Source organism: Schistocerca cancellata, chromosome 10 (assembly GCF_023864275.1).
Source record: "Schistocerca cancellata isolate TAMUIC-IGC-003103 chromosome 10, iqSchCanc2.1, whole genome shotgun sequence".
Lineage (NCBI taxonomy): Eukaryota > Metazoa > Arthropoda > Insecta > Orthoptera > Acrididae > Schistocerca > Schistocerca cancellata.
This window is the reverse complement of record NC_064635.1, coordinates 222,390,590-222,416,744: the sequence shown is the minus strand read 5'-3', so window position 1 is coordinate 222,416,744 and position 26,155 is coordinate 222,390,590. Positions and strand designations below refer to the sequence as shown.

Genomic DNA, 26,155 nt, shown 5'->3' with positions numbered 1-26,155 from the left:
CCTACTCTAAATCCCATGCCACTTTCCTTGACGTTGACCTCCACCTGTCCAATGGCCAGCTTCACACGTCCGTCCACATCAAACCCACCAACAAGCAACAGTACCTCCATTATGACAGCTGCCACCCATTCCACATCAAACAGTCCCTTCCCTACAGCCTAGGTCTTCGTGGCAAACGAATCTGCTCCAGTCCGGAATCCTTGAACCATTACACCAACAACCTGAAAACAGCTTTTGCATCCCGTAACTACCCTCCCGACCTGGTACAGAAGCAAATAACCAGAGCCACTTCCTCATCTCCTCAAACCCGGAACCTTCCACAGAAGAACCCCAAAAGTGCCCCACTTGTGACAGGATACTTTCCGGGACTGGATCAGATTCTGAATGTGGCTCTCCAGCAGGGATACGACTTCCTCAAATCCTGCCCTGAAATGAGATCCATCCTTCATGAAATCCTCCCCACTCCACCAAGAGTGTCTTTCCGCCGTCCACCTAACCTTCGTAACCTCTTAGTTCATCCCTATGAAATCCCCAAACCACCTTCCCTACCCTCTGGCTCCTACCCCTGTAACCGCTCCCGGTGTAAAACCTGTCCCATGCACCCTCCCACCACCACCTATTCCAGTCCTGTAACCCGGAAGGTGTACACCATCAAAGGCAGAGCCACGTGTGAAAGCACCCACGTGATTTACCAACTGACCTGCCTATACTGTGAAGCATTCTATGTGGGAATGACCAGCAACAAACTGTCCATTCGCATGAATGGACACAGGCAGACAGTGTTTGTTGGTAATGAGGATCACCCTGTGGCTAAACATGCCTTGGTGCACGGCCAGCACATCTTGGCACAGTGTTACACCGTCCGGGTTATCTGGATACTTCCCACTAACACCAACCTGTCAGAACTCCGGAGATGGGAACTTGCCCTTCAGCATATCCTCTCTTCTCGCTATCCGCCAGGCCTCAATCTCGCTAATTTCTAATTTCAATTTGCCGCCGCTCATACCTCACCTGTCTTTCAACATCATCTTTGCCTCTGTACTTCTGCCCCGACTGACATCTCTGCCCAAACTCTTTGCCTTTACAAATGTCTGCTTGTGTCTGTGTATATGCGGATGGATGTGTGTGTGTGTGCGCGCGAGTGTATACCTGTCCTTTTTTCCCCCTAAGGTAAGTCTTTCCGCTCCCGGGATTGGAACGACTCCTTACCCTCTCCCTTAAAACCCAAATCCTTTTGTCTTTCCCTCTCCTTCCCTCTTTCCTGACGAGGCAACCGTTGGTTGCGAAAGCTAGAATTTTGTGTGTATGTTTGTGTGTCTATCGACCTGCCAGCGCTTTTGTTTGGTAAGTCTCATCATCTTTCTCTTTAGATATAAAATATCCTGTAAAGTAGATGGCAGAGACAGGACAACACGAAATTGACTAAAACGGGGACACGACAATAAAACATGGCGCACTGTTAATGCATGACCACAAGGGCACTGCGGGGCTGGGTCACCAGAGAGCAGGTAGCGGTGGCTAAACCAGCAATGCCCAATCCGCAACCTGGTCAGAAGGACCTCTTCTCGCCGAGATGGTCGGGAGGAGGTTGTCCAAGCAGTTGGGAACAGTTTGACTGCCCGGAGCTTGTTTCCTTGAAGTGAGGACCAAGTATCCCACCACAAGGACACAAGCCCATTACAAACAACCCCACTAACGTCAGATGACGGGATACAATGGGAGGCTGGCCGAGGCAGGAGTACTGCAGCCTTGGCTGCAGCATCAGCAGCCTCATTCCCAGGCACTCCTACATGGCCGGGAACCCACAGAAAGCTGACAGAGCCACCCTCAGCGAAAGAATGGAGGGACTGCTGGATCCGTTGCACCAAGGGATGGACCGGATATGGAGCTCCAAGGCACTGAAGAGCACTAAGTGAATCAGAGCAGAGTACATACGATGAATGGCAGTGGCGGCGGGCATACTGAACGGCCTGATGGAGAGCAAAAAGCTCGGCCGTAAAGCTGGAACATTGGTCGAGGAGCCGGTATTTAAAGGTGACTGCCCCGACGACAAAGGCACAGCTGACACCATCGTCAGTTTTGGAGCCATCAGTGTAAATAAAGGTGTGACTGGCAAGTCGCGCACGAAGTTCGACAAACCGTGAGCAATACACTGCGGCCAGAGTACCCTCCTTCGGGAGCGAGCTGAGGTCGAGATAAACATGAACCGGAGCCTGGAGCCAAGGTGGTGTCGGGCTCTCACCCTCTCTGAAGGTGGTAGGGAGGGCAAAATCCAATTGTCGAAGCAGGCGACGAAAGCGGACTCCAGGGGGCAGCAGGGCAGACACATACAACCCATACTGACGGTCGAGAGAATCGGCGAAGAAGGACTGATAAGAGGGGTGGTCGGGCATTGACAACAGCCGGCAGGCATACCGACAAAGCAGTACGTCACGCCGGTAGGTCAATGGTAATTCGGCAGCTTCAGCTTAAAGACTCTCGACGGGACTAGTGTAGAAAGCTCCGGTCGCAAGACGTAACCCCCTATGGTGGATGGAGTTGAGACGGCGTAAGAGAGATGGCCGAGCAGACGAGTAGACGAGGCTGCCATAATCCAGCTTTGATCAGACTATGGACCGATACAAGCGAAGCAGGACAGTGCGATCCGCTCCCCAAGATGAACCACTAAGAACTGTTAGGACATTAAGGGAACGTGTACAATGAGCTGCCAAATAAGATACGTGCGGAGACCAACAAAATTTCCTGTCCAGTGTGAGCCCTAGAAACTTAGTTGTTTCCACGAATGGGAGAACAATGGGACCGAGATGTAAGGATGGCGGAAGGAACGCTTTATATCGCCAAAAGTTGATGCAAACCGTCTTCTCTTCAGGGAACCGGAAACCATTTGCCACACTCCATGAGTATAGGCTGTCTAGACAATGCTGAAGGCAGCGCTCCAGGAGGCATGTTCGCTGGGCACTGCAGTAGATCGCGAAGTCATCGACAAAAAGAGAACCTGAGACATTAGGTGGAATGCAATCCATAATTGGATTGATCGCTATGGCAAAAAGGGCTACGCTCAAGACGGAGCCCTGAGGCACTCCGTTCTCCTGGGGGAAGACGTCGAACAATACGGAACCCACACGTACCCTAAACTTTCGATCTGTTAAAAAGGAATCAATAAAAAGGGGCAGGCGACCGCGTAGATCCCACCTGTGCATAGTGCGGAGGGTACCTCCTCTCCAACAGGTATCATAAGCCTTCTCCAAATCGAAGAAAACCGCGACCGTTTGGCGCTTTCGCAAAAAGTTGTTCAAGATGAATGTCGACAAGGTCACAAGGTGGTCAACAGCGGAGCGGCGGCGACGAAAGCCGCATTGAACATTGGTAAGTAGCCGTCGAGATTCAAGAATCCAAACTAACCGAGCGTTAACCATGCGCTCCTTCACCTTACAGACACAGCTTGTAAGAGAAATGGGGCGGTAACTAGAAGGAAGGTGTCTATCCTTCCCGGGTTTGGGTATAGGAACAACGACGGCGTCACGCCAACACATGGGGACTTGACCTTCAGTCCAGACGCGATTGTAGGTACGAAGAAGGAAGCTTTTGCCTGCCAGAGAAAGGTGTGCCAGCATCTGAACGTGAATGGCATCTGGCCCGGGAGCAGAGGACCGGGACAGTAGCCTCTTCTGCCTCTTTCCTGGGAAGGAAGGCAGGATGGTAATGGGCGGAGCTTGAAACCTCCGCGAAAAAGCGGCCGAAGGCGTTGGAGATATCCACAGGATCAACAAGGACTTCACCACCTGAAGTCAGGCCAGGTACCGAGGAGTGGGCCTTAATGCCCGACAGCCGGCGCAGGCCACCCCAGACGACAGAAGAGGGAGTAAAACTGTTAAAGGAGCTGGTGAAAGAGGCCCAACAAGCTTTTTTGCTGTCTTTGATGACTCTACGGCATTGCGCTCAGAGTCGTTTGCATCCAATACAATTCGCCAACGTAGGATGGCAGCGAAAGGTGCGTAAAGCACGTCGTCGAGCACGGATAGCGTCTCTACAAGCCTCATTCCACCAGGGGACGGAAACGCGACGTGAAGAAGAGGCAGTACGAGGAATGGAACGTTCAGCAGCACTGATGATAACAGCCGTGAGGTATTCGACCTGACTGTCACAACTGAGAAAATCGTGGTCCGGAAAAGGCGCCAGGGAGGAGTAAAGTCCCCAGTCAGCTCTCGGTATGTTCCAGCTCGAAGGACGTGGGGATGGGGTGTGGTGCAGGAGACGAACGACACAGGGGAAGTGGTCGCTCGAATAGGTGTCAGAAAGGACATACCACTCGAACCGACGGGCAAGAGTGGTAGAACAGATCGAGAGGTCCAAGTGGGAGTAGGTATGAGTAGAGTCAGAGAGGAAAGTCGGGGCGCCGGTATTGAGGCAGACAAGATTGAGATGGTTGAAGACACCCGCCAAGAGGGAGCCTATCTGACAGGATGCAGGAGAGCCCCAAAGGGGACGATGGGCATTGAAGTCGCCAAACAATAAAAACGGCGGAGGAAGCTGAACAATCAGGTGCATCATGTCAGCCCGACTAACTGCGGATGACGATGGGAGTGTAGACGGTACAAACAGAAAAGGTAAAGGCAGAAAGAGTAATACGGACAGCTATTGCTTGGAGTGGGGTGGTCAATGGGAGGGGATGGTAATAGACATCGTCCCGAACGAGCAACATGACCCCACCATGAGCCGGAATACCGTCCACAGGGGGGAGTTCAGACCGCTCCGAGGTATAGTGGGTAAAAGCAATACGGTCAGTTGGGCGCAACTTGGTTTCCTGGAAACCAAGGACGAGCGGACAGTGCAAGCGGAGGAGCAGTTGTAATTCCTCCCGAATAGATCGAATACCTCTTATGTTCCAATGTAACAAAGCCATCGCTAGTCAGAAAAGACGGCGTACGAAACAGGTGAAGAGCTGGTCACCTCGACGGCCGCGGAGGGCCAGGTGTCGAGGGAACAACGCTACAACCGGCGGGAGGCGGAGCCTGTTCCATTGAATCATCGCCAGCGGCGGCCGCTTTCCCGGGTTGCGTTGGAGGGGCAGCATCATTCGCCGATGAGAGGCCAGCTGAGCGCCTAGCAGCAGAGCGTCCCGGCGAAACTGAGGACGGCCGGGAGCAGCGACTCATGGATGGAGCGTCAGCCGAAACGCGCCGGGGTGGAGAGGGGGAGAAAGATTTCTTCTTGGAGGCCTTCTTGGAAGGCCGATGAGGCACGGGGATGGTGGGCCGACCCGAAGGAGGTCCTCACGCGCGGGGTCCGTTTTGGAATGCTGGACCTCGGAAGCCGGGGTCCGGAACGTTTCCCCGATGGATGCCTGAGAAGATGATCGCTTCTCAGGTGGCGGAGGGGGGGGGGAGGAGGAGGAGGAGGGGGAAGGGTGGCCCCCGGGGCAGAGGGGGCAGGGGCCGCGAGGGAGGAGGATTGGGAAGGGAGGGATTTGGGAGGCAGAGGCATAGACCCCGGATGGGGTGAGGAGGGGGAGGGGGGACAGGAAGGGGGTGAGGATACTGTGGAAGGAGTGGACACGACTGAGGAAAACGAAGTTGTCAACGTCACGGAATGGAGGCGGTCATACTTCTTCCTGGCCTCAGAATAAGAGAGACGATCCAAAGTTTTTAATTCTTGAATCTTCTTCTCCTTCTGATACGCGGGGCAGTCTAAAGATCTAGGCGAGTGGATGCCAGGACAATTGACGCACCAAGGTGGTGGGGTGCATGTATGTTCCTCACGAAGAGGACGTCCGCAATCGCCACAAAGGGGCTCAGCCTCACACCGTGACGACATGTGCCCAAAGCGCAAACACCGAAAGCAGCGCATAGGAGGCAGGACGTAAGGTCGCACGTCGCACCGGTAGCACATCACCTTTACCTTCTCGGGAGAACGTCCCCCTCGAAGACGAGGATAAAGGCTCCGGTGTCGATGCGACGGTCTTTGGGGCCGCGCTGAACTCGCCGGACGAAATGCACGCCTCGGCGCTCCAGGTTGGCCCTGAGCTCCTCATCAGATTGCAGCAGGAGGTCCCGATGAAAAATAACCCCCTGCGTCCTATTCAGAGCCAGATGCGGCACAATAGACACTGGGATGTCCCCTAGTCGGTCGCACGCCTGGAGCGCCGCCGACTGTGTGGCGGAGGTGGTCTTTATAAGAACAGACCCCGAACGCATTTTACTGAGAGCCTCAATTTCCCCGAATATGTCCTCGATGTGCTGGACAAAGAACATGGGCTTGGAGGTGGCGAACATCCCCCCCATCGGTCTGAGAACAGACTAAATAGCGGGGGAAGTACTTCGCCCCAAGCCGGCGGGCCTGTCCTTCCTCCCAGGGAGTGGCCAAGGGGGAAAGGGCAGGAGAACCAGAACCAGAGACAGTACCTTTCTTTTTAAAAGACTCGGCCGCAGAGCGACATGATACATGTTGACGTTTCATGTGCGAAACGTCCGCCCCGATACCACCCACTCCGACCAGGGGCTCTCCCCACGGGCGCCACCCAGCCTCAGCAAGGGCCACCTGGCAGGATGACCGTTGCCGGGAGTCCCGATGCCCCAAGGAGACGGGCATCTACTCCTTGGCCGACGTGGGGAGGGTGCAGCTCAGGTATCGGCAGTACGATCCCTGTGTTGTCAGGGGGCTATAACCTAGAGGGTACATGACGACCCCACCACAACGGGCTGGCTACCGTGCTGGATTTCGGGTGCCATGGAAAGTCCATCATGATCGTAGGTGCAGATGGGGACGCACTATGGGCGTAACTTGTGCAACCCATCAGGCGTTTAGGCCTAATTTGAGGAATAATGGGAGTGGTTACAACGCCGTTACAATGCTGAGTGCCAAGGTCTTAGTGCACTGAGGACAATGATACACCACGTAAGGCGTCCTTCCCCAAAAGGCTCGTACTTCTCTAGAATTTTGAAAAAAGGAGGTCAAACCCCAAGGGGGACCATCACATGGAAGGCCGAAACGGTTGAAACTCCTTTTAGTTGCCTCTTACGACAGGCAGGAATACCTCAGGCCTATTCTTACCCCCGAACCCGCAGGGGGGACTTCCAGCTTGGGCAGTGTTCAAACTTTACCAAATGCCGGAAGATACACAATGAAATTCCCAACCAGGCAGTGACCAAAATTTTTGAAGCAATCCTTAAAATATGCCAAAACAATTCTTTGGAAACAAAAGCCAACTGTTGGTGAGTGCAATGTGCATTGTCATTTTTGTAGAGGTGTTGTGATCAAAATATTGTTCCAACACTTGCCGAAGTTGTGCGTCCTACTGCTAGCAATCTGATCAAGAAATATGCTGGCCCACCTCATGTTCATGGGAGGATCCATTACACTCATCGACATTTGGGTTCTGTTTCCGAGGAATCGTTTCGGCTTCATGTAATGACTGTGTCAAAAATTTTGGCTTTTTCTTGGGATTGACTGCAGGTGCTTCATGGTTGCAGTCTGACTGGGAATTTTATTCTGTATCTGTCCAGAATTTGGCGAAGTTTGAATATTCCATGGCTCGAAGTCTAATAGTATATCTCTACAGGCTGTGCTAAATCTCTCAGAGAAAGGAAGCTTCTGACAATGGGGCTTTATCTGTGCAAGGGAAAGGTTTAAATTTTGCACAGATGCCCGACCATTTGACAGTGACTGATTTTATTAGTTCTGTTGAACAAGCTGTTTTTAAACTACCTCCTGATGTTGCAGAGGAGGCTAGGAGATAGGCATGTCTGTGTTGAATCTTATTTTTTCATTCATTTCTTTTCATACATGTAAGCTATATGTAAACTGAATGGGATATACACAACACCAAAGGTAAATTAATGAGTTGTTTTGCGGCAAGGATAATGTTTTGATACATCTTCATGAAACAAAGAAATACGCACTTCAATTTATTAATTCCTGTATATTCACTCGTTTGTTTCTGTAAGAGGCAGTGTGCGGATGTATGCTTGGATCCATCGTACCAGCATTGTTAAAAAATTTGTATCTCAACCATACGTTAAAAGTGTTATAAAAACTTATTAGAAACATAAAATTAATTTGCGTATGTGAGATGTGCATCCTGTGTGCTCATCATTTCACCTGCCACCGAGATCCTGCATCAGGAGATTTGGAGCAGAGAAGAGGAATTTGCGCGAGCAGCGATCCTGCATCGGCATTGTTACAACCAAAACTTTGCACAATGGAATTAATGTGAATATTGACTTTGAATGTATTGATACTGAAGGTCTGTTGTTATTGGTATCAGGGCGCGACAGCGAAAATTCCTTTGATTACTTGCTCATGACATTGCAAACATAGGAACAGGAAAAAGTTCATATAAACAATGTAAAAACTAGTGAGACAATTTGATACAACTCATGCAACAAATAACACAACAGTTTACAGAACAGGAATTTCAGGAAAATGTAACAACAACTTAAGGGTATAGGACAACAGTTGACACAGCAAAAGCAGGCATTCAACGATTTCAAGAATAGTATTAGTCAACAGTTCAGTGAGATGAGAAACTATACGCACTGAACTATCTGACAAACTATGTGGGAAGTTGACCAAGCTAGGTAAACAACTAAAATGAAATAATTACTGACATATCCCACAATATAAATACGTTAATGGAAGGAGTGTCATCTGTAGACAATAAACAGGAACAATTAGAAGTTGAGTTACAAAACCTCAGTGAAGCATATTCCCAAATTCAGGAGACACAATCCCAAGTCGATGCATCGATAAAAAATGTGACAAATGCAGCCAGTGAGCTGCAAGACGTATGCAAAAACTTACCTACAGAAGTACACAAGTTAAGTCTATGAGTTGATTGGTCAAGTTAAGAGTCAAAATTTGCCACAGAACAGAGATAAGATATGTGCAGATGTAAAGGAAATAACTCAAAAAGCTGAAGCCGGGAAGCTGGATAAGGGCAGCACCCTTGCCGTAAAGATAGTGTACAAAATTTATGTGATACAGTAGAAGAGATTCTAAAGGAGAAAAAGTCAATTTCTAGCTAAAATAGATTCAGGTTTAAAGGAAGCAGAGGAAAGGTTACGAGTCAGTATTGCTAAAACTACTGACATTCCAAAACAACATCTGACAGAAAACAAACCCATGCTTTTAGAGAAGTTAGATCCTTTCACTGGTTATCCACAATACGTGGCTAACTCGTCAAAGAAAAATAGCAAAGGTTGCAAAATGCAACAACACTTGCCGGCAGCTGTAACTGTTGAGCAAGGGCAGTTGCCATACACTGCACCCCAAGCGAACATAAACACGCCTGTCACTGACAGGTATTGGTCCGAGTCCGTACAAAATATGCTCAGATGTGAAGTATTCAACCCAGCTCCGTTCAATATCATGTGTGGAAGTTAAAGGGGCTATTTTGAAAACTATTCGAATAAAACCGGATACTGGATAAACACGGTATCTCAAGTAGACGGGAGAGCTATCTTCCTGCCCACATTAGGGAAAAACTCATTACCATTCAGGAACACGACACCGAATACTTTCTATCTGTACTGGATTCAATAGATTTGATATATGAAGAGAGACCAGTACAATCCAAGTCTGTTAATACGCAGATAGTGCCATAGAGACTTACGGACCAACAGGTTAACAACGGATACATAGTACAACATGGATGGCAGCCTTGCCCCACACAGATCTACAGCAATGGTAACGACAATGGCAATAGCAAAAGCTGTCAATTCAAGGGCGGATATTAAAAAATTGGGCAAAAATTTAACAAAAACAACTACAACGGGCAAGCAGTGTATGGCCAGGCTGTACAATATGTAGAGAAAAGCTACCGGCAATAATCAGCCGTTCACTTGGCAAACACAAAACAATACCAGACAACCGAATAATCCACAGGCAGTGGAATTTGGCCAGCAAAGTAACGCACATATGCAAAGGCAAAAAGAATTTCAGTCGAGAGCCTCACAGGATAATCAACAGTCCATATAGTAGACGTTACACCTAACCCAGAGACCGATGCCACAGCGACGCAGGAAAACCTGCACCGGTTACAGCAGGCCCCTGTTCTGTGACCTTGGAGGAGAATGGGGATGTGAGCTCAATCAACACTTGCTTTATGAGATACAATCAAGGTAGTGATGTGAAAGATGATCTGTATCAAATGAGGGTACACAGGAAAACTTGACAGAAGATAAGATCCAAGCTACTATTAAAGCCAAAATATTTGACCTTTATGTACCCATTGCGTTTGACACAGGTGCTACAACTAATTTGATGTCACAGTGATTCTTTCAAGAACTGAAGGAACGTGGGTGTATACCCACACTACCAGTGCAAAACTGCAAGGTACAAACTGCCACTGGTCAGTTCACTCCTTCATCCAGCAGTGATCCACCCGCACTGGCCCCAAACTTTCCAGAATTTCTTAACCTCTAATATCGCCTCACCATCATTCCCCAAATCCCTCAACATGCAAACTAACCTCACATCCGCAGAAAGAACCGTAGTCTACCGTCTAAAAACTGATCCCAACCATATAATCCTACCTGTGGACAAAGGCTCCACCACTGTTGTTTTGAACTGCAAGGACTGCCTGGCTGAAGGGCTCTGCCAGCTGTCAGATACTTCCACCTACAGTGACTCCATTCCAGTAACTAATCAAATCCCTAGCCCCCATCCTGGAACCTCTCACAGGAGTCCATCTCTACTCACCCCTACCACTCCCCCCACTCCTATCTTCAACATGCTTCCCTAAGTCCATAAACCTGACCACCCAGCATGCCCCATTGTGGCCGGTTACTGTGCCCTCACTGAGAGAATCTCTGCTATTGTAGACCAACACCTTCAACCTAATACCTGGAGCCTACCCTCCTATATAAAAGATACCAACCATTTCCTCCACCGACTCTCAACAGTTCGTCTCTTTACCATATGGTGCCCTGCTAGTCACTATTGATGCCACCTCCCAGTACACTAACATTCCTAATGCCCATGGCCTTACTGCTACTGAACACAACCTTTCCCAATGCCCGATGTATTCCAAACCAACAATCTCCTTCCTAGTAGCCATGAGCAACTATATACTCACCCACAATTACTTATTCTTTAAAGGCATTACCTACAAACAAATCTGGGGTACATGTGGTCAGGATGTAAATGTTCGACACATATAGAATCAAAGATACAATAGCACCCCAGTCAGTAATATTGTGGGGATGCAAGCACGGCGGATATGAACATCACTCGTTATTCAACCCTCGGGTTGGCTGTGTGCTTGTGGGAAGGAAAAGAGCAAGCATATATGGATAGAATGGTAAAAGAGAGGAAGACAGACACGAAAATTTACTGAAAAGCTGAAGGATAATCAGACCAAATGACTTCACAAGTACCAAAGCACTGTCTCCAGTAGCTCGTAATCTCTAGCTCTGCTTTTCGTTGCACTTTTCTTAATTAGTCTCCAATCAATTTAACTTCTTTTCTAATTATAACTTAAATGTTTCCAGATGTATTTCCCTATATTTCAACAACAACTGATAGTACTGCTGGTTTTCTTCCAACAGTTATTATACTTGTTTGGTTTTATACATCACAAAGCTGGAGATCTCCACTCCTACAGACTTCCAGAAATTCTAAATGAACAAGCTTCCACAGGTTTTGAAGCCATGTCCACAATTAAGCTTATACAACACAGCAAATTATGAAAAATAAACAGTCTGACATCACTCTTATCCATAGATGATCAATAATAATGCACAATATTACTCGGTCTATGCGCATGTGCTAAGAAATCAGTATACATGAAGCAAGTTATATTACACAAAAAAGCAACAGTCACATAAACAATATGAAACACTATAAACTACAGATAAATTTATTTTAAATGTTATTTTGACTTCTGTAATGCAAAGCCAGTGATGGGCAAGTGCACCTAATATTAGTCCAGCAATAAATGAATAAATTGGTAAAAATAAATGGTATCATCAATCAAGTGCAATGCAGACATTGATGTACTCACTCGTTCTGGTACCAGCTGGAACTAGTGAGTGGGAATATGTGCTCGTCAGCTGGAGGTGAAAGCTCAGTAGGGTTATTTCCCATCTGAGGTAGCAACGGCTGTGTGTGGGTGGATCCTACACCTTCGAAAGAGAAACATTTCTTGTCAAAGAATTTAGCTTGTGATTTAACACTGCATCACACCTAATTTCACAATGACAATGAAGTTTGATGTATCAGATTTTATTTATTTATGTTTTGCTTCGAACTTTCTTGGCATTGGTTTGACATTTTTCTACACTTGCTATTGCAATTTAGAGGTTGGGTTTGTAGTTATGGAAATAGTCGTATCATTCACTAGTGAGAACACAACAACATGAGTTCATACCACAAATTATTTGTGAATTTCCAACATTCAGCAGAAAAAGGGAGATCGGAATGTTACCATCACCTATTAAATTTCAGTTAAATTTTAATGAAAAATCTACAATTCAATGCAATAAAATTCCACTGTCTCTAACAAAAACTTCTGAAACACAGCACATCTCAAAATATAGATTATTTTAGTTACCAATATTACGTATTTTATGTTTTTCTCACTTTCTGAATGAGTTTGAAAGTAATTCCAATTTACTGGATATATTCACCATACTAATGCATTTTTAATTTAGTAAACTACTGTATTTTAGTTTCACTGCTGTTCAATTGGTTGAATATCAAATTACAAAGTTCAACATGTTTTTTAGCCTTACTAGAGCCCACAGTTTTCCCATCAAGTCTGTGGTAGTACTGATCATAAGTGAAAATATCCAATGAGTTTAATCTCTCATTAATGACACATTCTTAGATTAAAACCAGCTGACTGTGACAATGAAGTTTGTAATACAACCTGCAAATATTCTCACCTCAGTGTCATCATCATCAGATGCTGTCTAAGGAGTGTTATTTATCTATCTTGCTATCAGTGTTCTAAGTCTTGAGAGTAAATCCTTTGGTGCTACCAGAGAGGGATGGAGTCCACAAGAAATAACCACTAATACGTCCAAATAACAATGATAGGTATTGTCAAAACTAACTTGTGAAAGAAAAAAATACAGGCTGTTGAAGGGGAAGTGATTGGCTTGAAATAACAAAGCAGGAGCAATGAATAGTATGATGCATGTGAGGTGGTAACAAGAACAAAGAATGAAGCATATAAAAAGATGCAGGCCAGAAGAACAAGAATGCTTGTGGATGGTTGTTGAGAAGAAAGGCATGCAGAAAAGCAGATTCTGAAAGCAGATAAGAGGAGGTTCTTCAAAAGACACTTGTAGAACACTGAATACACTAATGAAAGTGGATAATTCTACAGAAAGGTGATTAACCTTAGAAAGGAACTTCAACAAAATACAATACAGTGTAGAGAGAAAAATGGTGAACTAATAGCATCACAGAAAAGAGTGTAACATCATTAGGCAGAGTACTTTAAGGAATCATTACACTCAGAATGCTGAAGCATGGCAACTAACCGAAAACCATTACGTGGAAGAAGAGGAAAATGGAATGTCCTCAATGTAAGAGATTTGGCTAGCAATAAAGAAACGAGCCAACCGTAAGTCACCTGGTAATGACAACCATTCAGCTGAGCTTATTAAATGTGATGGAGATGATCTAGTTAGATCCCTGGTCTCAGATATACAAACACAAAAAGTTATCCCAGATGATTGGAATAATGGTGTGATATTTGCTATATATAAGGAAGGGAACATCCTGGAATGTACAAATTAGGGGGGAATTACATTACTGAACACTGTACATAAAATATCTCCTCCCTGCTCTGTACCCATGTAAAACCTTCTGCAGAAAAAGCAACTGGGGGTGATCAGGTAGGCTTTAGATCTGGCAAATCAACTATTGACAAAATATCCACCCTGAGGCAGATAGTGGGAAAAAACACACAATATAGAAACACATTATTTTAAAGCAGCATATGACACCAACAAAGAAATGGGCTTATTGAAGCTATGAAAGACCTGGGCATACCACAGCATTTATTACACCTCATTAGTCTGACCATTAGTTAGCAAAGTACGGATACAAGAAATTTTAACACACAGTTTTGAAACTAACTGTACACTTGAGGCAAGCGGAACATACATGGAGGTGCAGGAAACAGTGGCAATAGTTTCTTCTGTGTTTGGTACTGAGGCACGATGTGAAACCACTTTTGGAAAGAAAGATGTGATCAGTTCCTTACATGCATGCACTCTCATGTATGCTCTAACATGACACTAGAGAAGGTAATAAGGTCAGATCAAATCAACACAAGAGGCACAATATATAATAGAAAGGTGCAGCTTCTGGTATATGCAGGTGATTTGGATATTACTGGAAGAACAGAATCATCTACTACAGAAACATACAGAGCATCGGTGGTAGCAGCAGTACAAATGGGGGTTGGAAGTGAACATCAATAAAACCAAATGCATGCGAATAAGACAAGCAGGACTAAATAAAATGTTAGAATTGCAAACTGAAATTATTATTGAATTTGTTTGTCTGGGAACACTGGTAGCATCATAGAATTATATTAGTTTGGAAATAAAGCAGCACATCCATCCAGCTAATAAACACTATCATGGTGTGGCCACACATGGTAGGCCCAGGAATTTGTCCAGGAGAATATAGTGTCAACTGTATAAGACTTTAACAAGTCCAGTATTAACATACGGCTCAGATACCTGGACAATGACAACACTTAAGAGTAATAGGATGTTCTGAATGAAAGATGATACGGAAAATGTATGGGGCGACTAATGAAGTCATCACAGCATAAACAATATAGTTTTGAACTTCATACGAGGTGTGATTTGTTTTAAGAATGGGCTTGTAATTGTACAATGGTGGTACTTACATGCTACTGTGATGTATCTCCTTCAAAATAGTCCCCTTCTGACTGAACACACCGATTCCAACGGTGTTCCCACTTTTAGAAACATTCCTGGAAATTTTTTTTTCCTGAAGTGTGTTAGGACGCTCTCCATATTTGCCTGGATCTATTCAATCATGTCAAACTGCTTCCCTTTCAGTGAAAATTTCAGTTCAGGAAACAGGTAGAAACCCACAAGGGCCAAATCAGGGGAATATGGCGGTTGTGGAAGCACACAAATTTTGAATTTGTTCAAAAATGGAGAAAGCACAATGAGCTGGAGTTTTGTCATGGTGTAGCACCCAACTCCTGTCTTCCCACAATGCAGGCCTTTTCTTCCGCACCTTTTCACACAAACAATCGAGGACACATTTGTAGTATTTCCGGTTAATTGTCTGTCCTTCAGAGGTAAATTCATGATGCACAATACTGGTAGAATCGAAAAAAATTACCAATATTGTCTCCACCTGCGACCGACTTCGCCATGCTTTTTTCGGTTGTGGTGTACCTGGAGTTTTCAACTGTGAGGACTGCACTTTGGTTTCAGGATAATATCCATATTCCCATGATTCATCATCTATAATTACCCTATTTAACAAATCTGGGTCATTTTTAGTCCGATTAATCAGTTCTTGACTAACTTCAAGTTGGTACTGTCTCTGGTCACTTGACAACACTTTTGAATGAATTTTGTGGACATTTGACACATGTTCAGATCTTCCGTTAAAACTGACTGAACTGCATAGAAATTTCAATTAAGTTCATCAGCCATCTCCCTAATTCTAAGTCTATGATCAGAGCGCACTAAGTCACTAACTTTCACAACATTTTCATTCGTCTCTGAGGTGGAAGGATGGTCAGACCGTGGTTCACCTTCAAATGATTTGTGGCTGCTTTTAAATCTGTTGAACCAGACAAAAACATTTGACTGGCACATACAATTATCTCCAAAAGCTGTTTTAAACAGTCCGTAAGTCTCAGAAGCTGATTTCCCAGTTGGGTCAGCATGTTTCCAACCCCTTTTAACAAGTTCATGCATGTACATACAAAACTGGCAACACAGTGAGCATGTAGTGCTTCAGGAAGACGTTCTTTTGTTTGGCAGTTGCTGAAACCTCAACCACTAAGTTACTTTAATTGAAGTAAATTCAAATCACTACTTTAACTATATGCCTACGCATTTTGTTGACTTCCCCAATTCTTGACCTAGCTGTCACATTCCAACCTAACTTGGACCTCAGTCTATGCAACAAACCAGCCCGTCAGAACAATTCCTTTCTGTTCTTCACAGGTCAAACCTATATCAGTAGGTTCAACCAACATAGCTGACAGTACTTTTTGTCATAATTTATATTTTTTGTGGGACATCCACAACTGTAGCTAAAGTTTTTCATTATTAATAAACCTACTCCAGTTGTAATTGACAAATTTTATTTGGATAAAATCACACACAGCCCAGATTTCGGGAACTACATCATATCCTTCAGGTACTACAGAAAACGAGAAATTAAGAGGGATACTATATAGAATTAATTAACGTTAAAAGGACCCATACAAACATGAACACCAGGTCATACCTTGATTGTGTACAAGAAAATCATACCAGTCATGTAAAAAATTCAGCAAATTTATCAAGTAGAATATAACATCCAATGCGAGTGAGGCATGATAAGATTCTTTGGGTCAAACAACATCACACCACATAAACAGGGCCTAGCTGGGTGTATATATTAAAAAAAAAAAAACAGGAATGCATCAACAGCTCCAGGCTAATTTAACATGTAAACCAACTGTGAATGGCCTGGCATGTGGCACAGGCTTAATGAAGTAAAATAAAGGCACAAATGACACAGAATGCCAATTTGTGAACCTGAAAAGTAGCCTATGATATAATTGCTCACCACCACAAACTGCTGCATGAACTGCAAAGAGACATCTCAATACACATGTACTTCAGAGCACCCACTACCACATGTGTAATAACAAGGGTGGGAGTGAGAACTAAAGACATCATGGTGAACAACACAGTCGCAACCCCACATTTTTCTCAAATGCCACTTGCTACTAACAGCGCTAAAATCACGTTACTGAATGAATGGCATTAACTAACACAGGTGTGATATAGAGCAAACAATAAAAGCAGAACATGCAATGTATCGTGTGATTTTCAAGATATAAAAATAATACAAATGTATAATGAAAGTGTCAAGAACCAAATATAATAAAACCATAGTATAAAATGTAAGAGACCAAAGTAACATAACACATTATCCATTGTAGTGCACAATATGTCAAAAGTACAGAGTACATCAATTAAGAATACAAGGCTATAAATGCAGAGAGTGCAACAGAACATGTAAGGTAAACTACAGAACCTTGGTGCACAAAATCTCCAGCAGCAGAGATATCAGTCTGACTAGTAAACCCCCAAAAAATACTGAATATATTCTGACCAAAGATGCTGGAGTTGGCAGCGGCATGTGTACATGTCTTTTACTGATGAAGGCTGTAGGCGGAAGCTGTATGCGAGTATCTTAATTGTGCCTGCCTGCAACTTGATGTGTCTTCTTTACAGTAAATAGCAATCTGTTTTCTCCAACGTTGTTGAATATATACACAACTACACATTAGCTACGTAAGTGAGAAACAGTACAATAATGCTGGTACTTAGTATTAAATGTCCACAGTGTGAGTGTAGATACAAGGTATGTCTACAAAGTAAGTTCCGTTTGGTTATATAAAACAAACATGTACAGATATAGAAAAAAATATTTATTGTACAAAAATATACAACTGTTAAACTACTTTTCTACATAGCTTCCGAAATTTTGTAGACACTTATCATAGCATGGCACAAGTTTTTGTAAGCCTTCTTCATAGAAGGTTGCCGCCTGTGTATTCAACCATGGGGTAACATTCTTTCAGCTTGTCATCATTGTTGACGTGTAGACCAACAAGGACAGATTTTAGGTGTAAGAAGAGATGAAAGTTGCTAGGAGCAAGGTCTGGGCTGTACAGAGGATGATCAAAAGTGTCCCAGTGTAATTCCCATAAGATTTGTTTGGTCACATTCGCTGTGTGAGGTTGGGGCATTATCGTTGGGCGGGGGGAGGGGGGTGGGGGGTGGGAGAAGCTTTTGACAGTAATCCTCGTGCAGCGCAAATTCTTAATGGTCTCACAGTAACCATGTGCATTGATTATCTGGCCCCATGCTAAAAAAAAAAAAAATCAAACAGCAAAACGCACATGACTTCTCGAGGTGTCAAGATTTGCTTAGGCTTAACCTTCATTGGGGACAAAGTGTGCCTCAATTTCATTGATTGCCATTTTGTGTCAAGGGTGTCATACAATACGCAAGGTTCATCACCCGTGACTATCCGAGAAAGAAAACCATCATCTTCTACATTGTAGCATGTCAAAAACTGAAGTGCACTGCCCATCCATTGTTTTTTGTGTTTTTGACTACGAATTTCGGGTGCCCAACATAAGCAAAGTTTTCGAAATTTCAGTTTTTCAGTAACAATTTCATGAATCAGTGATTTTCAGATTTGGGAACTTCCATAGCAAGGGCACTAAGTGTAAACTTTCGGTTGTGCTGAAACTTCTCTTCAGTTGTGTGAACCAGTTCATCAGTAACCACAGACGGGCATCCACTTCATTCTTCATCGTGCACTTGATCACATTCTTCATTGAACAGTCGGAACCCATCTTCTAACCATTGAATCACTCACAGCATTTTGGCTGCAAGCCTTACAGATTTGCCAATGAATTTCCGTTGGTTTAACTTTCTTTGCATTAGGAAACAAATCACAAGTTTGATTTCACATGTGACAGCATTTTCAATTACAGCTGACATAAAGAAGCACTACAAAGCACATGTCAGTAGTAGCAATCTGAAAATGGCTTACATGTCTTCTCCTTGAGTCAAGAGTAACTGCCGCGCATGCTCGGAACTGCGATTGTAGCGTTGCCGCGGATAGAAATAGAAACTGAACTTACTTTGTGGACGACCCTTGTATAATGGACAGACAGGGAGAAGTTAACAAACTAAAGTCAGAGAACATGGTACCACTAGTCATGCTAAGTCATCTTTAGCGGTGAATTTGGCACACAGCATGCACAGCTTGTGTAACATTAAAGATGACTTAGAAATCTTGCATAGACAATCAAAAGGCTCAGTGCTTAACATTTTGGAAGAGTTAGAAATTATTAAGTGCAAGTTGCAACATCCAAACAGCAATGAGCAAATTGAATGCTCAGTTAACTATTTCTTATGTCTACCATGATCCCCACCATAGTATACTGTCATATTTTGTCATCTTTGTATAAGTTACAGATATGACATCATGGCCCCTAAAGTTGAAGGTCATGAGTCATGTTAACTGGAAGGCATTGCATACCATTTTAAGAGCTTTTTCTTTTAATGGGTTTGTGTATAATATGCTGTTCCTCAACTACGTAACTTATGTGTAGCTTTACAGCTACCGTCAGTTTATTTCTTGTATTTACTAGACATGCTGTCTTCTCTGCTACTGGTGATTTTGTGAACCATGATTCTGTAGGTTACTTTATACATTGTGTTGTACTATCTGCATCCGTAGCCTTGTATTCTTAATATGACATACTCTGTATACCTGGCATATCAGGTACTATAATGGATAATTTGTGGTATGTTAATTTGATCTCTCTCATATTTTATACAATGGTTTTATTATTTTTAGTTCTTGATCATTTCATTGTACATTTTTATTCTTTTTATTTCTTGTCAATCACATTATCCATTGAACAATGGAAGGATAGCTGCTACTCACTGTACAGCGGAGATGGCGAGTTGCAGATTGACACAGCAAAATGACTTTCAGAAAAGAAGGTTTTGGCTAACAAGGCCTTAGCTGAAAATTACACACACACACACACACACACACACACACACACACACACACACACACAGATGGGGGTAAGGAAGAGGCTGGAGCTGGGAGGGGGAAGTATAGCGGGGTAGGGATGAGGGACAGTTAAGTGCTGCTTGTGGGATCGTGCAGCGATGAGTTGGAGAGTAGGGCAGCTAGGTGCAATGAGGATGTTAGAGAGCGGGGGAGAGAGGGGGGGTAGCAGGAAGGGAGAGAAGTAAGAAGACTGGGTGCTTTGGGGCAGTACAGGGCTGTGTAATGCTGGAACGGTAACTGGGAAAGGGATAGACGGTTAAGGACAATGACAAATGAAGGACGAGTTCAGGAGGGTTTTGGGAACGTAGGATATACTGCAGGGTGAGTTCCCACTTTCACAATTGAGAAAAGCTGGTGTTTATGCGAAGGATCCAGATGACACAGACTGTGAAGCTGTCATTGAAATGAACGTCATGTTGAGCAGCATGCTCAGCAACATGGTAGTCCAGTTGATTCTTGTCCACAGTTTATTGGTGGCCATTCATGCAGACAGACAGCTTGTTGGTTGTCATGCCCAAGTAGAACACAGTACAGAGGTTGCAGCTTAGTTTGTAGATCACATGACTAGTTTCACAGGTAGCCCTGCTTTTGACAGCATAGGTGATACTTGTGACCTGACTGAAGTAGGTGACTGTGGGAGGATATACGGGACAGGTCTTGCATCTATCTCTATTACAGGGATATGAGCCATGAGGCAAGGGGTTGGAAGCAGGGATTGTGTAGAGATGGACAAGGATATTGTGTATCAGTTGCTCTGTACCACACCTATCTTAGGTAACGCCATTCAGATGGTAATATGGCTTTAGCACTTTTAGTAGCAGGTGGTGTTTGAGAGGAAACGTGGGGGGTACTCCTGTGTTATTAGCTGTGATTTCTTAGGTTGTTCCTCCCCCTCTGCCCCTTTCGTATTATTTCTGGCAACAGCCACTCTATGATGTACATGTCTACCGAGACATCTCACTGCAGTTCACGTGGCATCTGTTTACTGTCTTGCTGGGTGTCCATATCATGTGGTTGGCTGAGCACTTATGCGGTAAACTACTTTTAACGTTCAAAAACTGGCATTCTATGATATTTATGTCTTCATTTTACTTAAGCCTACACCATGTCTAACCATTCGCAGTTGTTGTTGTTGTTGTTGTGGTCTTCAGTCCTGAGACTGGTTTGATGCAGCTCTCCATGCTACTCTATCCTGTGTAAGCTTCTTCATCTCCCAGTACCTACTGCAACCTACATCCTTCTGAATCTGCTTAGTGTATTCATCTCCTGGTCTAGCCATACGATTTTTACCCTCCACGCTGCCCTCCAATACTAAATTGGTGATCCCTTGATGCCTCAGAACATGTCCTACCAACCGATCCCTTCTTCTGGTCAAGTTGTGCCACAAACTTCTCTTCTCCCCAATCCTATTCAATACTTCCTCATTAGTTATGTGATCTACCCATCTAATCTTCAGCATTCTTCTGTAGCACCACATTTCGAAAGCTTCTATTCTCTTCTTGTCCAAACTATTTACCGGCATGTTTCATTTCCATACATGGCTACACTCCAGTCAACATTGTCAAAAGCTTTCTCTAAGTCTACAAATGCTAGAAACGTAGGTTTGCCTTTCCTTAATCTTTCTTCTAAGATAAGTCGTAAGGCCAGTATTGCCTCACGTGTTCCAGTATTTCTACGGAATCCAAACTGATCTTCCCCGAGGTCGGCTTCTACTAGTTTTTCCATTCGTCTGTAAAGAATTCGTGTTAGTATTTTGCAGCTGTGGCTTATTAAACTGATTGTTCGGTAATTTTCTTAGATTACATTAATCTGGCAATGAATGTTATATGTTGATTCATTACTTTTTATTCACTTATGCCCTGTTTAGTTGACCGAAATGATCTTTTCATGACTCACCCACACAGGAGCTCACATGCTACTCAATAAACTTGCTGCATGTTTTACATGACTGGTACAATTTTCTTTTACAAAATCCAGGTATAACCTGACATTCACATTTGTATAGACCCTTTTAACATTGATTTTAAATAGTATCCCCCTTAGTTTACCTTTTTTTTTAAAAAAAAAAAAGCTTGACGATGGGATTTACTTCCCGATGTGTAAGATTTTATCCAAATAAAGGATTTGTCAATTACAACTACATCAGATTAATTAATTATGAAAAATTGTAGCAACAGTTGTGGATTTATCAAAATACATACTGTCACATTTGTTGGTTGAATTACTGATATAGCTTTGGTGTGTTAAGAAATAATGAAGCAGTGTGACATGATGTTTGGTTTGGTTTGTGAGGCACTCAACTGTGCAGTCATTAGCGCCCATCCTAAGTCCCAATTTTTTCACAGTCAATTTTTGTTTCACAGTCCAATCAAGCCACTGTCACAAATTAAGAGGATGATGAAATGTTGAGGACAACACAAATGCCCAGTCCGTGGGCAGAGAAAATCCCAATCCTGCTGGGAATCAAACCCGGGACCCCGTGATCCAGAAGCAGCAATACTAGCCACTAGACCACGAGCTGCAGACACTGTGTGACATGTATGTGCAAAAAAAAAAAAAATAAATAAATAAATAAATAAAAAAAAATGTAGATTGTTCTGACAGGCTGCTCCATAACTAGGTCTACATCCGGGTCAAGAGTTGGCGAAGTCAACGAAAAGCAGAAGTATAGTTCAAGCAGCAACTTCTGTTGTGCATCACATGCAAAAGTTTTTTGTATAAAATATATACTGCGAATTCTGAGGATCCATTTTTCAAAGGACTTTAAAATTACATGGAAAAGTCAAGGTAGGGTGTGGCACAATTAGTTAAATTCATTGCTGTGAAACATACCTGTGTTGCTCTGTCATTGGTATTTATAACGGATTATCCATACATCATTGTGCTCCCGTTATATATATAACTAGTAGTGCTGAATAAATAGCTCCTTTAAATTCTCTTACAGACTCCAAAACAAAATCAGCTTCAAACATAAGCAGATGACTACACATAACACAATGCAGGTGCTGTTTCATTACTGCTAAGGAGAGAGGGTACCTAAAGTTTTAAATTGAACCTCACTGACAATTTCATTATCTGAGGTTAGAATACCAAGGACCTGCAGTTTCGAAGCTAGTAAACAACCTTACAACATAGGAAAGCTAAAACTTCCTGGCAGATTAAAACTGTGTGCCCGACCGAGACTCGAACTCGGGACCTTTGCCTTTCGCGGGCAAGTGCTCTACCAACTGAGCTACCGAAGCACGACTCACGCCCGGTACCCACAGCTTCACTTCTGCCAGTACCTCGTCTCCTACCTTCCAAACTTTACAGAAGCTCTCCTGCGAACCTTGCAGAACTAGCACTCCTGAAAGAAAGGATATTGCGGAGACATGGCTTAGCCACAGCCTGGGGGATGTTTCCAGAATGAGATTTTCACTCTGCAGCGGAGTGTGCGCTGATATGAAACTTCCTGGCAGATGCCCGCGAAAGGCAAAGGTCCCGAGTTCGAGTCTCGGTCGGGCACACAGTTTTAATCTGCCAGGAAGTTTCATATCAGCGCACACTCCGCTGCAGAGTGAAAATCTCATTCTGGAAACATCCCCCAGGCTGTGGCTAAGCCATGTCTCCGCAATATCCTTTCTTTCAGGAGTGCTAGTTCTGCAAGGTTCGCAGGAGAGCTTCTGTAAAGTTTGGAAGGTAGGAGACGAGGTACTGGCAGAAGTGAAGCTGTGGGTACCGGGCGTGAGTCGTGCTTCGGTAGCTCAGTTGGTAGAGCACTTGCCCGCGAAAGGCAAAGGTCCCGAGTTCGAGTCTCGGTCGGGCACACAGTTTTAATCTGCCAGGAAGTTTCATATCAGCGCACACTCCGCTGCAGAGTGAAAATCTCATTCTGGAAACATCCCCCAGGCTGTGGCTAAGCCATGTCTCCGCAATATCCTTTCTTTCAGGAGTGCTAGTTCTGCAAGGTTCGCAGGAGAGCTTCTGTAAAGTTTGGAAGGTAGGAGACGAGGTACTGGCAGAAGTGAAGCTGTGGGTACCGGGCGTGAGTCGTGCTTCGGTAGCTCAGTTGGTAGAGCACTTGCCCGCGAAAGGCAAAGGTCCCGAGTTCGAGTCTCGGTCGGGCACACAGTTTTAATCTGCCAGGAAGTTTCATATCAGCGCACACTCCGCTGCAGAGTGAAAATCTCATTCTGGAAACATCCCCCAGGCTGTGGCTAAGCCATGTCTCCGCAATATCCTTTCTTTCAGGAGTGCTAGTTCTGCAAGGTTCGCAGGAGAGCTTCTGTAAAGTTTGGAAGGTAGGAGACGAGGTACTGGCAGAAGTGAAGCTGTGGGTACCGGGCGTGAGTCGTGCTTCGGTAGCTCAGTTGGTAGAGCACTTGCCCGCGAAAGGCAAAGGTCCCGAGTTCGAGTCTCGGTCGGGCACACAGTTTTAATCTGCCAGGAAGTTTCATATCAGCGCACACTCCGCTGCAGAGTGAAAATCTCATTCTGGAAACATCCCCCAGGCTGTGGCTAAGCCATGTCTCCGCAATATCCTTTCTTTCAGGAGTGCTAGTTCTGCAAGGTTCGCAGGAGAGCTTCTGTAAAGTTTGGAAGGTAGGAGACGAGGTACTGGCAGAAGTGAAGCTGTGGGTACCGGGCGTGAGTCGTGCTTCGGTAGCTCAGTTGGTAGAGCACTTGCCCGCGAAAGGCAAAGGTCCCGAGTTCGAGTCTCGGTCGGGCACACAGTTTTAATCTGCCAGGAAGTTTCATATCAGCGCACACTCCGCTGCAGAGTGAAAATCTCATTCTGGATAGGAAAGCTAGTTACACTCTCTCTACATGCATTCTCAGCAGATTGGATCTATCACACGGCAGAGCAACAAGTTTCTGACTATGTACTTACTGCCATTTGCTTGTATCCTGGACTCTGCAAGAGACGTTATAGCTGGCCCTGTGGGTGCAGGCAGTGCTGCCGTACTGAAGCCGTCCTCTGGCAAGGCTACAGGATTGCCGATCATCATGCTGACCTCCGAACCCTTTGCCAGTATTGTCAGGTCATGGATTATCATGACACTCCTGCAACACAGACTTGCAATAATCACTAAATTTCAGATGACATGCATTACTAAAAGAAGGGGGCTGGACACTGGAACAATGTGAGAATAAACAACAATGAAAGGTGTAACCTGTAAACTCACTCACTCCCACTTTTCTGTGTATGTGTGATTCATTTTTGAAAATTATACAGGAAATGTTTTCTCCTAGTCAAACATCAGCTAGTTCAGTTTCAGATGGCTCGACCTTCTATAATACTGGCTCTTCAGTTTGAAGTAATTTTGTGCGTTACCACAACAAATCGCTGTTCAGATATTGTTTACCATTTGTTGTCTGTCCACTGTATTTTTAGGTAGTCCTATGCCTTTAATTTTATGAATTTTAAGACAGCTGAAAAATAGGCAAGTAAAAAAAAAATGAAGCAAATAATTATATAATAAAAAACTGTAATATTTTATAGAGGTAGCTCTAGACCCATTTCATCTAAAGCCTGGTTTGCAAAAGAGTGAACACAGTGTAAACGGGACACAAACAGATGCTAAAAACATTCAGTAGCAATTCATTTGCATTAATGCATGAGCGCTTGTTTCATTACGTGTTTTTTCCAGAGAATCAAAATTGGCAGGGTTTTTGCTTCTGCGTTTGCCTAAATGTGAACAGTGTAATATCTTGGGCAATTGTTTTTGTAAAGAAATAAAATTTGGCCATCTTGTACAATTTTATGCGTTCTCTTAAGAATAATAATGAAAAGAATTTTATGAGCCATACTGAGCCAGAAAATTTTAGGTACATCAGCCAAAAAAATAGGCGCCCGAAAAAATTTCGAAGTTTGGCTTCTTGCATCTCCCGAACTAATGCTATGACGAACGTGCAACTTGGCATGTAGTAGCCTAACAACACAAGGTTCTTAAGGATAAAGTTTCATTTCCATATCACTTTTCAGAACTGAATGAATTAAGCACAAAATTGAAGATTTTGTAAAAACATAAAAAATGCAATATTTTCACTCCGATTTTGCTAGAAAACTATGCTCCATAAAACATACCAACTGGAATGAAAGTTGGGCACAAAAATCAATGTAAACTTCAGGTTAGCATGTCTAGTAGTGTGAAGGCATGATGAAAATGAAATTTAGAGTGCAATAGATTGACTGCACAACGATAAGGAATCAAAATTTTTATTCCCCTACTATTTTCCAATAAATTAGTCAAAAAGATGTCGATTTTTATGAAAAGATGGAAGCAGGGTGTATTCGATACTTCTTTTTCACATATCGTTTTCTATTAATGCTTCAAAGCCA

The 26,155-nt window shown here is 44.0% G+C and overlaps 1 protein-coding gene across 4 annotated transcripts in view; it reads right to left on the bottom strand.

The window, feature by feature from the left end:
* The window catches only part of LOC126106807 (replication protein A 70 kDa DNA-binding subunit-like), an 84,251-nt gene that overhangs the window by 44,709 nt on the left and 13,387 nt on the right, over positions 1 to 26,155 (bottom strand). For all 4 annotated transcript variants that reach the window (XM_049913199.1, XM_049913198.1, XM_049913201.1 and 1 more), the window contains exons 4-5: positions 24,704 to 24,876; positions 12,002 to 12,122 (exon numbers count right to left, since the gene is read on the bottom strand). In XM_049913199.1, coding sequence (XP_049769156.1) covers positions 12,002 to 12,122; positions 24,704 to 24,876 — 294 coding nt within the window. The remainder of the gene's footprint in view (positions 1 to 12,001; positions 12,123 to 24,703; positions 24,877 to 26,155) is intronic.